This window comes from Austrofundulus limnaeus, unplaced genomic scaffold (genome assembly GCF_001266775.1).
Source record: "Austrofundulus limnaeus strain Quisiro unplaced genomic scaffold, Austrofundulus_limnaeus-1.0 Scaffold474, whole genome shotgun sequence".
In the NCBI taxonomy this organism is placed as follows: domain Eukaryota; kingdom Metazoa; phylum Chordata; class Actinopteri; order Cyprinodontiformes; family Rivulidae; genus Austrofundulus; species Austrofundulus limnaeus.
Genome location: NW_013952876.1, coordinates 109,908 through 122,506, shown reverse-complemented (window position 1 = coordinate 122,506; position 12,599 = coordinate 109,908). Strand labels below are relative to the sequence as shown.

Below are 12,599 nucleotides of genomic sequence, written 5' to 3'. Positions count from 1 at the left end.
TGTGTGTGTGTGTGTGTGTGTGTGTGTGTGTGTGTGTGTGTGTGTGTGTGTGTGTGTGTGTGTGTGTGAGACTCACCCGGACGCTGTAGGACACACCAGCGGTGCTGACCAGACTGTCAGAGTGCAGCCAGCCTCGGGTGGGTTTGTTGACGAAGGAGCCGTGGCGCGTCCACTCGTCTCCTCCCAGCTGCCCTCCTTCCACCCGCGCCCTCCTGGACGCCCCTCCCAGCCGGTTCATGTCCTGCAGAGGAGGTCGGGGAGGAGGAGAGGGAGCGGTTAGGATGGGAACAGGTGGGTGAAGAGGAGGGGAGGAGCTGGAGCTGCTCCGGTCATCTCCAGAGGACACCACGGCCAGGGTCTGCTGCGACCTGTTGGAGGCCCTGGGGCCTGGGAGGAGTGCGCCCGACACGCCCAGGCGAAGGGAGCGAATGCTGGGGAAGAAGGAGCAGAGGGTGGTGGGGCTGTTCTCGGCCGGGCGAGGAGAGGCGGGGGGCAAGATGGGAGTGAGAGACGAGGAGGAGAGGGAGGAGGGCAAACCGGGGGAGGGGGTCAGGGGGGTGGCGGGGCTGGAAGGAGGGAACGGTGATGGATTGGAGTTGGTTTCATCCGTGGAGCTCAGAGACTCACTCCGAATGTGGGTGTACTTGGTTTTCTGCACAAGCTCCATCATGAATCTACGAGTTTATGTTTGTTTTTTCTCCTACAAGTTCGCTCAGGTCACAAGTGTTTCACAAGTGTTCCTCCCAAAAGGACGCTGGTTCGTCTTGTCGGACCGTCCTCCACCTGTTAGGCAGCCAAAACCCAGCTTCATCCACAGGACGAGAGAAAGGTGAGGCCTCCCAGAGCACGGCAGAACTCAGATGATGGGAAAAGTTTTTTACAGCACCAGTACTCATGATGTCATCGGTTCTTCTGGAAACTTGTTGCTCACTGAATGGATGAGTTCTCAGCTCTCCACAGAGCGTTCACCTTAGTGTCCGACCATGACGTGAAACAGTATCAGCGAGTATTTGGAGTATTTTGTTCTGACGTGATGGCTCCTGAGTGGGAGCCGGTTACTTATCGGCGGCGTGGTGAAGAACCGACAAGAGTGATTGTCTCTGAACGCCTCTCGTGTCTTTACTGCTTGTTTGTGGCGTGTGTGCGTGCACCAGGCGGTAAAGAACCCTGTGCGTGTGTGCTCGATCGTGCCTGACACATGCCTATAAAAATCCTATTAGCAGCCAACGAGGGGATTGTGCAGGCAGCAGCGACGCACAATACACAAGCTGAACGGGTGGACAACAACAAACCCCTGCGGAGCTACAGAGGAGGCCGACTCCAAGACTAGAAGCTTCAACTCTTATTGTGTGGTCAAACCTGTCAGCTCTACTCCCTCTCTCTCTTCCTCCAAATGCTTTCCCGTCCTCTCTTAACGGCCCTGGCTCTCTCCCTCTCTGCCTCCTCTTCCTCCCTCCTCTTCCAGATGACTTCAGGCGAAGCCCCCTTCCCTCTCTCTGAGCTCCTGCCTCCCTGGTCTCTGTCTCCTCTCCTATCCTGGAAGTCCTCTCTCTTCCTCCACACGATGTAGTCGGCCAGCCTCTGCCTCTCCAGCGCCTCCGCCCTCTCCCTCGCCACCACTTCCTCTCTCCTCTTCCAAACGATCTCTGGCTCCCCCTCTCCTCCTCCCTCGATTGCTTGCCCGTTCTCCAGGCTGCCTCGTTTAACCGTCCCACACTACCACGCTAAACCCGGTCTTCACGCCTCTAAAATTAAGGATTGTGGACGGCTAGAGGCTAGACATGGTTACTTTTAGACACCAGTAGAAACTAAAATAAGAAAAAGTTAGTAATTAAGACTGGGCTGACAGAGCTGAGCCCGTCCCTGACCGAGGTTCCTGATATGGCTCAAACAACAGAGTGTTCTGTAAAACTGGACGCCTCGGGTAAGATGCGTTCGTTGCATGAGCACCATTTGTTAAGTTGAGTCTGAGACGTCGTCTGTGTCGAGCACAGTGATGTAACACTGAATGTAGGTCACCGGCTGATGATGACTACAGCTGGGCTTGTTGCAATGCTAACGAGACCAGGAACCTGCTGTAAAACAGCAATTATGCTGAGTCAGGCTTGATTTTTAGTAATCTTTTCCTGTTAAATCAATAAATCAAAATCAAATCAATTGGTCCGTTTTGAACTTTCACCCCAGGGTTCCCTGAATGGTGGCTCGTCGAGCGTTGAACCTACACCCCTGCAGGAACGAAACTCACTCAACACCGTAATCTGTTACGTCTACTCTGCTGTAGCCATTTAACAAACCCAGACTGTAGATGTTTACCTGAGAAGAGTGTCGACACAGATGCACCAGATTCAAATAAGCCAAGAGTTAAGATTTAAAGGAAAGTTTCCCGTCTTTGCTAAGGCTTATCAGACAGGTTAGCTCTCAGATCTAGTGTCTAGACACCGTGCATCATCTCCTTTTCTGCATAGTCCAACCTAAAGGACAGTTTGTTTACATTAACAGTCTGTCACAAAACCAAAACCCCACAAATCAAAAGTTTGACCTCAACAGGAGGCGAGGCTACACCTCAGTGCTGTAGAGGCACTATTCATATGTTTACTTCTACAATGATACAGATAAAATAAACTAAGGTTCTCAGTTTGGCACCAATATTTCAGTAATGCCAATTAAGATCAGGTGTTTTTCTTTATCACATGGTAACATTTGAGAACGGAGCTACGCCTGAAGCACAGCGCTCAGTGGGCGCCGGCGAAAGGAACAGTCGCCCACACCGGTCTAGCACCACAGAGGGATAGGTCTAGCAGCTCCAGCTAGCCATCCATCTGGACTTGGCCAGAAAGCACCATGGAGGATCCAGTTATGCTAACGCACTGCCAGCTAGGCTGGGATGATCTCCAGAAAGCTGTAAAAGAAGTACATCTGAAACAAAACTACAGACACCCTGTGTTGGGACAACGGAAAAGGGAAAACAGTCCGTCACATCGTCTAAAAATAACGTTGAGCATAGAGAGCACTTCAAAAAAGGCAACAGATCTAATATAAAGAGAGGAAACTCCAGGTGTTCCTGAACTAAATAAAAACAAAGCTGTGATAAAGTCAATGCAGCCCGGGGATGTTTCAGTGAACACAGTGTAGGTCAGGTGACGACACAGGAAATGACACTTGAAGAGGAAATCCTGAGTCACCAAACACGTTTACGATAATAAACGACCCCAAACAGAACAGCTAATGATTGGTAATTAGAGGCATCGGAGGGGCCGAGCAGCTGCTCCCACTGACATGTACCAGTGAAATCAGAGTGCTAATCTCATTAATCCAGTCAGGCCTGATAACAGCACGCTGCTGGCTTGACGAATGGAAATGGCTGTTGTTGATAACGTAGATGGAGCTGGACTCCTAGCAGACAAACCCAGAACGAACAAGAGTGGACGGGTCACCTGAAACCACCGGAGAACTCAAACCCACAAACACAACAAAAGAAATAAAACTAATTAATTAAAACAAACCCTGTCGTTCATTAAAACAGACCCACAAACTGACGTAGATCCATCTAATCCACTGGGTCTTATCTATGGAATATCTACAAGTGGTTAATGGGACAGCACCAGTTTTCAAAAGACAAGATTTTCTTCTTTTTTTTTTTTTTACATCTCGTCCTGTCTGCTGCCGCTGCCCGTTGCTATGGCAACAGACGTTAAAAGAGATGCCTAGAGGACACGAGCCGAAAAAGTCCCGACAGCAGCAGAAATCTTCAGAGATAACCGCCTTTTTTTTCAATCACGAGGCGAGCAATTAGCTGTTGCATCAAACGCTCGACGTGAGAGCGCTTTGTTTGTTTGTTCATCTAAGAGCAATAAAAAAAAAGACTTGTAGAAAAGATCAATAGAGTTCAGGAAATGATCAAAGTTTGACCGGCATCACGCCAGCCATCAAACCAGATCAATGTTGACGTCCCAGACTGGCTGGACGTGTTTGACAACAAGCAGGAAACAGACTGGATCTGAACAGAGCAATAATCACGCTCTTATTATAAACATGTCCAAAAACCAAACTGTGTTAGGAAAACTTGATTTAAAAAAACAAACAAACAAAAAAGACCTGAATACTGAGTGCAGCTGCTAACTAAGATGATTGTATAACATCCTGCAGACTCTAGGCTCATAAAAAATAGAAAATCAGAAAAGGTAACCTGGTTTTTGCAGAAATAAGAAAGTGATTCAGAATAATGTAACAAACTTGCCCCTGCAGCTCTTGTTTTTTTAATGAACAGTGAAACAGTAGTTCATTGTTTTTTGGCTTTAAAAGCAAAATTCATGGCCATTTGTTTAAAGCTGGGTTTTAAAGATTCATTTCAGATTCCTGTTACTTGTTGGAACAGAAACAAACTGTTCGATCATCTGTCTCATCCTGTCCTCCACTCCCCAGAAGAAGAAGAAAAGAAGAAAAAACGTGCTTCTCCTCTCATCCACTCTTCTGCTTGATCAATTCACAAAGTCAGCGCCGCTCCATCCATCGTCTCCTCCGGGTTTTTGTCTTCTTCTCTTCTCCTCGTCTCCTCTGTCTTCAGCAGACGGTGAAACGGCAGCGCTGCCAGGGCGAAGCGGGGCACTCCTTCATTCTGCTCCTCTTCATGCCCACTTCCTTCCACCTCTGTCTGCTGGAGGATCCAGAGCACGCCGTGTGCCCTCCCCTCCTTCCTGGTCTGGGTGGTGATGCTTCCTCCCATTTGCTCTCTTACATCTCTCTCTCTCTCTCTCTCTCTTTCTCTCTCTCTCTCTCTCTCTCTCTCTCTCTCTCTCTCTCTCAGACACACGCCTGCGCTCTCCCCATCATCTTTTCTCCCATGATACCTCCTTCCTGTCCCCACCTTACCCACCCCCCTCTGCAGCCAGAGTCATTTAGAGGCGTACATGTGCATTCAGAGATGCTGCACGTTAATGCACATGTTTGGGGGGGGGGGGGGGGGGGGGGGGGGGGGGGGGGGGGGCAGGAAGGAAGGAAGGGAAACGAGGGAGGAGTTGTGCATTTGTGTATCTGGGGAGAGAACGGGTCGTTCTTGTTGAATATTCAAAACTCCTCCTTTATTCAACCTGAGAAACAGTTTAAAGAGTGACAGGTTGTGTCTCTAACCTGGATGAAAGCAGACAAACACAAATATGCATCAAAGCTTTGAAGAGTTAATGTAACACTTGTACAATAATTACACCTTTTTTATTTAAAGGGATTTATGATTAGTTGTAACATTAGACTTTATTTGATAAACATTTATTTTAACTGTAAAATAAAGACTAAAAATACTGTAGGACGTTTAGTTTTTATAATTTTTAAAAATATATTTTAACACGGACGGAGCCATTTTATTTCCACACAAAGCATTCTGGGTAAATGATGACGTGGATAGGTCCTCGGTGCGAGGCTGCTAGCGAGCTATATCCACCCTGAAGGTTAATCTTGGACAATATCTGATGATCGACTCTTTTAAATGAAACCAGAGAGCGTTGACAGAGAGGAGAAGGTAGAAATGACTCAGCCTGGAACTGAAAATATGGATGGAGGACAACAGAGCTGCTTCATGGAAGAAGAACCTCAGATTAGCATGCTCCGACGCTATATGTATTAGCTCGGTGCTAGTGCTTCAAACAAGCTAACCTGAGGTCCTCCATCCATATTTTCAGTTGCAGCTGAGTCATTTTTGTGTTCCCCTCTCTGTCATGTGGATGGAGGACCTCAGTGACGAGAGGAGAATGTGTAGCGCTGAGCTAATACATATATATGGTGATAGCATTGGGGCTAATGCTAAAGCTAACAGGCTAATCTGAGGTTCTTCCATGAAGCAGCTCTGTTGTCCTCCATCCATATTTTCAGTTCCAGGCTGAGTCATTTCTACCTTCTCCTCTCTGTCAACGCTCTCTGGTTTCATTTAAAAGAGTCGATCATCAGATATTGTCCAAGATTAACCTTCAGGGTGGATATAGCTCGCTAGCAGCCTCGCACCGAGGACCTATCCACGTCATCATTTACCCAGAATGCTTTGTGTGTGAATAAAATGGCTCCGTCCGTGTTTATTTTACAGTTAAAATAAATGTTTATCAAATAAAGTCTAATGTTAGAACTAATCGTGGATCCCTTTAAGCATTTATTACTGATGACATAAAGCTAAATAAGGTGTAGTTATTATAAAGTGCCACTGAGCAGGGAGAAAGAAAGAAAATATTAGTTTAGATTGAGCTCAACACCAAAGTGTATCTGACGCAGCAGCAGTGACCCTGCCCCCCCACAAAGACCACCTGCTCTCAGTCAAAATCAAAGTGTGTTTCAGACTGACACGAATCACCGTGCACAGTGATGTGATTGCAGTGACTCCTGGTGAAAACAACCAGTGAAACCTGGTGACACACAGCAGCTCAGGGTTGATTTTCTGTAATTCTCTGAAAAACCACAAAGCAACAGTTCTGTTCCTCTGAAGTGAGATTTTGTGGAAAAGGGTTTTGATGAAGGACGATTACTGTACCTCCTGCAGCAGGAAGCTCTTTCAACGACTCGGTGGTTTAGATGCTGAGTCATCCAAAATGTGTCAGATTAAAAGAAAGCTTTAAAAAAACAAAGCAAATGAACTTGTTCTGCAGTAGAAGGTGTTCTGTCATGAATCCAGAGCTTTTTGGAGTGTGATTTCCCAGCTTCAATCTACGAGATGTTTTAATTTACGTACACGAGCTGAACTAAAATGCAGATAAATCTCCCCGAGCCCCCTCCTGAGGGTCATTAGGGTCTCTGTCTGCCTCACAAAGACACATTTTAGGTCTGTAATTTCAGCTTTTCTAAACCTCTTTGGAGCATTGGGCAGTCATTTTCACTTTAATTCGTTCCTTAATGAATGTGACTAAAACAGACCCTAATGACCCTCTGGAGGCAGAGGAGACACATTCATCTGCAGGAGAGTTTTAGCTTGGACTAATGCAGAGTCTCTTGGAACTCCACACTTCAGTTTTAGATGCAAAAAGCTCCCGGATGAGAAGAAAAATAACTCTTACATAAAACTGAAGTCCAGTTGCTTTTTTTAACATTTAGGAATAACCCAAGTTAATTCTGACCATTGCTAGCTAATAACTAGCTCAACAAGCGCAGCCTAAAGCTTGGGCTAGCTGTTGCTCTCACTAAAAAACACAAATATATTTAGGAACAACACTTTTCCTCTGAAACGAAGCAGATTAGAGTAAAACTTTAATTTTATTAGCTTCAAAGTCTGGTATTGTGTTTCAAATTATTTTTGTTAAATATTTTAATTGGACAACTTGGTTTCTAAATAAAAAAACTAACATCAAAAACAAAACTATTTAATTTGGTATTTAGTTTGGTAATTTGGTATGTATGTAAATCTGCCGTCACTTTTAGGAAATTGCACAAGAGGTGCCACCTTAAATCTGACCTAGGGCCCACAACAGGGGCGGAGCCACAGGAGCATTGGCCCCTGCTGAAATCTGATTGGCCCCCTGAAGTGCCCCTGTCCTGTCACTCATCTGAGATCAATGATGGTGGGTGCAGTTCCATGCTCAAACACTAGAGGCACTAATGAGTCAAACTTGAACAATTTTGTAAAAAATATCTTTCAACTGGCAAACAATGGCTTCATGTTCTCACATGCTTTGACAATATTTTATCCATGTACGGTCAACATGCACATTATAATGATAAGGAGAATTTAAGCTTTTTTTAATAACATTACATTACAATTGTTTGAATGTATGTGACCGGTTAAATTTATTTATTAATTTATTTATTGAATTTATACTTGAGGAAAAAGGGGCAGATGTTATGATTTTTTTCTTCTCTCTGTCGCCTTTCATTAAATTGTATTTGTGCTCTTTTTTATTGTACATAGAATTACTTTTGTTTTTTTTTAAGAAATGAATAAAGTTTGAAATAAAATAAATAAAAATGTATGCACCTTACAAAAAACCAAGGATTTATGTGCAAGGATGTTGAACAAAGACTTGGCCCCTCTATGAATATTGTGGCCCCTAATTCAGAAAAATCCTAAATCCGCCACTGGCCGACCCTGATGGCAGGGAATCGAACCTTCGACTTTTAGGTCCCAAGACCACTACCCTACCACTGCAGCCCAGCTTGTAAAATAAAAAACAGCTTGGCAGATTACAACTGGATTTTTTTTTAATACAAGCCAATCTGCAACAGGTAAGACATTGACTGCTCACAACTTTTATATAGAACCTCATTAGAAAACATGTCGGAGTGTAAACTCATTCTGTTTATAGCTCTGTCTCTTCCACTCATTCATAACAAACAGATAAATTATTTATTCCTCACATTTCAGGGAGGAAACCATCTGAACTTACAGAGAGCCTGCAGCTTCCAAAAATAACCACAAGCTCTTTAAAACGCTTCACGGAGGTAAACGTCACTGCCAGGACGCAAACTGGGTCCACCAGGGGGGTCCTCAAATAATTACACTAAATGGTTAGTTTGGTTTTTATTTTTAAAAATGTGTGGAAAACAATGAACTAAGAAAACAAACATAATAAACTAAACAAAAATATCTATTTAAATGGCATTTAGGGGTTAAAATGACAATAAATGATCTTTTAAAACAGTTTATGAGGGGGTCCCTGGAATTTTGTCACCCTTGTAAGGGGTCCGCAGATCTAAAACGTTTGAGAACCCCTGATTTAACCTAAACTGGTGGTACAGTCTGAGCTGCAGGAGGACAAGTTGTTCTTAGTTTCATACAACTGAAGAGCTGAAGTATTTACCTGAGACTGCATAAAGACTTTTATTCTTTAAAAGACTGTGTTGCTTAGAAACTGCTCACACTTAAATAGAGCTAAAACAAATACAAGAGGTTTATAGTAACCATGTACATTTACTTCCTTACAGTACTTAAGTTTGTTTTGTTTTTTGAGGATCTGTAATGTCTTTTTTATTGTAACTTTATTTTATTACATTTAAAATGTAAAAATAATACCTTTACTCCTTTACTTTAAATTTAACACCTCGTTACATGACCAGAACTCATCATGAAACGAGTTATTTATGGACTCTAAAAATATAAAAGTGTTCAATTTACTTAAACAAGTTATGGTAACCGGTTCCACTAAACCAAGTAAAGTAAACTGCTCATTTCAGTTAACTTGGTTTAGTTCAGTGGTTTAGTTCCAGTCCTCGTGGTCCACTATCCTGCATGTTTTAGTTGTTTCCCATCTCTTCTGCAGGTCTACAAGTTCTGCACAAGCCTGTCAATCACTCACTGATTTAAATCAGACGTTCAAAAGCAGGAAAATAACTACAAACATGCAGGATAGTGAGCCATGAGGACTGGAACTGAGAACCGTGTTTTAGAATTAGGGGACATAAATATTGAGTTAGTGCTTTAGAATTAGGGGACATAAATATTTGAGTTAGTGCTTTAGAATTAGAGGACATAAATACTTGAGTTAGTGCTTTAGAATTAGGGGACATAAATATTTGAGTTAGTGCTTTAGAATTAGGGAACATAAATATTGAGTTAGTGCTTTAGAATAAAGGGACATAAATATTGAGTTAGTTTAGAATTAGGGGACATAAATATTTGAATTAGTGCTTTAGAATTAGGGGACATAAATATTTGAGTTAGTGCTTTAGAATTAGGGGACATAAATATTTGAGTTAGTGCTTTAGAATAAAGGGACATAAATATTGAGTTAGTGCTTTAGCATTAGGGGACATAAATATTTGAGTTAGTGCTTTAGCATTAGGGGACATAAATGTTTGAGTTAGTGCTTTAGGGCTAGTGGAACTAATTTAAATGAGTGCTGCCCACCGATATCAAACACAAACTGAAAAGAAGTTTTCACTTGATGGTGAATCGAGACTTGACCTAATCGTGCATTTTCTGGATATTGTTTTAGTTCGAGAGGCAACTCCTTCACTGCTGTGTCACACCTTGTTTCTGATTGGCTGCTTGCAGCATTTAAACATCTTACCATGTAGTCCATCGATCAACACAGGCTGCCTGAAAGTCAGCATAAAAGACACCAAAATGCACATCAGCACACACAAAACACAGGCAGCCAATTACACACATGCTCCGATTACGCCCTTGCCCCCCACCCCTGCAGTCCCAGCATGCTTTGCTCCAGGATCAGCTGTAGACAGCATCACGGGCCTGCCTCCATATCAGCGGCGCATGCAGCGATAGAGCGGTGCTGAGTGGGAGAAAGTAATGGAAAGTGAAGGAAACACAAAGCAGCAGTGACAGGAGAGGAGCTGTAATCCTGCGTGCGTGTTGAAACACACCGCTGTGGAATGAAAGGAATTAGCTGCGAGGACCACGAGTCTCAGGAGGTTTCTGCCTCAGCCTGCCCGGTTAGCCAGTGTTTATTTTATTTCTCTGAGCGCTGACACGGGTCTGAGACACAAGCATCCACCGAGGTTAAACAAACTGTAAAAACTCAAACTGAGCTGCAGATCAGCTGTCATCTGATCTCCCTCTGTAATCTGGTCTGACCCGTTTAACTCAGCTCTGCTTTGCACCAAGTCAACAAATATACAGACGAGTTCACCAGCTCAGGATGTGACCTCTTCCTGTCTGCCATTAGAGCTTTTTCTTTTTCTTTTTTAACAAAAACAGCACCTTTTGGAGTGAAGAAAAAGAGAAAACCCTGAAGGAATTAGTCTCGTTAAACAGAAACCTGTGCTGAGGGTAAACATTAGATCAGCCGGATGTTGGGTCTGCAGGTTTCACAGCAAACATGTCAGACGGCTATTTTGGTTCACGCCAACCCCTCCACCCACCAGCCCCCTTTAACCACAATCCCTCATCTCCGTCCATCGTTGTCTTCCTGCTGAGACCGGACCACTCCACCAAACAGTTTCTGTTCTGAACTGCTGTTTGTCTTTGCAAGCTGTTTATAATGCGCAAAAAATACTTAAAAATTATTTAAGATTATATTTCAGGCAGTTCATTCAAATGATCCATAGAAAAGATATTTATTTATACATTATATTTTGAAAAAAGGCAATAGTTGCAAATATTTTAACCAAAGCACACAGCTGCCATTTGTTCCATGTGATTTTGTTCAATAAGTTTACTTAAAAAGAAACAAGATTATTTATCACTATTATCACTGTTTTCAGTTTTTACTCTTTTCCATCAAGCTTAGGATGCATTTAATTGTTTTAAAACCACAAGTTTTGATGAGAAGATGATGTAAAATTAGCTGCCTGTAAACCAAATTAGGGCTGAAACGATTCTTTGAATCATTCAATTACAAAAAATCTTCATAAAAATACACACTGTTATAATCAGCGCACTTTCGTTTGGCCGGAATGTTATTTGTGTTACACAATGCTACGATGTTAGCGCTACCGCTAATGGTTACACTGTCCACATGTAACGCGTGTATGCTTGCTAAGAGCTATACTTTTATTTAGCTTTAGAAGAAAACGGAGTGCCGAAACAAAGCGCCCAGAAAACGACAAATTATAAAAATCATGAGAACATTTAAAACTAAACAGAAAAGATGACAACACTGCACATACACAACGTGTCTGCACCAGAACACAAACACTGCTGCATGTAGCGAACACATCCAGAGGTAACAACAGGTGTTTGTTTACGTTCACTTTGTTACCTTAATCTGTGATAATCTGTCAGATTACAGGTGTACAAGGAGGAGGTGTATTTAAACTAACGTTATTTGGGCTGACTAATCATGGTGACCCGGCAGGCTTTTATTAAACAGTGTGTAAGTTGTGTGATTAAAAACAAGACTTACTGTAAGTTTGTCACATTAAAATAAAAACACAACAACAGATCGACAGCTTGAGCTGAAACATGTTTATTTGTTGATGTTTTTATCTTAATTTAAATGAGATACTTGGAGTAAATATTTCAATTTTAAAAGTATTTATAGAAGACAGATTTTTCTGCTGTTTATAACTTTAACCTTCATTACTACTGTTATATTTGTTTGTAGCTAAGCAGTCAAGACTAAACCTTTAAATGGACCCTGCACCAACAGTTTTAATAAAAATATGAATTTTTTTCTTACAATTAACAAGTGAACTCTACAAAACTCAATTGCAACACCCAAATGTTTATTTTACCCTTTTTACTTCTTACATTTCTAACAAAAAAAAGACGTCCAGTTTTACAATCCAGAACAATAAATTTACAGCATTTAGATTTTTCTGTGATGTTAAAAATGATTCAGTGACAGATTGTTTTTAATTAATGCCTCCTCAAACCTCACATATATAAATACAAACAAATGGAGCTTCAAATGTACGAATTAATACAACTGGTGTCATTTTACTTTGACTGCAGCAGGGTCATCAGCAGGTGTAGATTACCCCTTCATAATATGAAATAATTATATTTCTCATAAAATAAGCTTAAATAATGACTGCAGAACATGACAAATTTTTAAAATATCCAATTACTCGATTAATCGTCAGAATAATCCATAGTTTAATCGATTACTAAAATAAAACTGCCTGGGCCTCTACATTCAGACGATTAAAACATTAATTTATTTATCTTCTATGTTTAACCCTAACCTGACCCCACACACACACACACACACACACACACACACACACACACA

General features: G+C 42.2%; 1 protein-coding gene across 1 annotated transcript in view; it reads right to left on the bottom strand.

Moving 5' to 3' along the window:
- The window catches only part of shc1 (SHC (Src homology 2 domain containing) transforming protein 1), a gene marked incomplete in the record, with an annotated part of 41,982 nt that overhangs the window by 26,596 nt on the left and 2,787 nt on the right, over nt 1-12,599 (bottom strand). Inside the window, 2 exon segments of the mRNA XM_014025426.1 lie at nt 77-241; nt 9,975-10,003. Of these exon segments, the coding sequence (XP_013880880.1) occupies nt 77-241; nt 9,975-9,986 (177 nt within the window).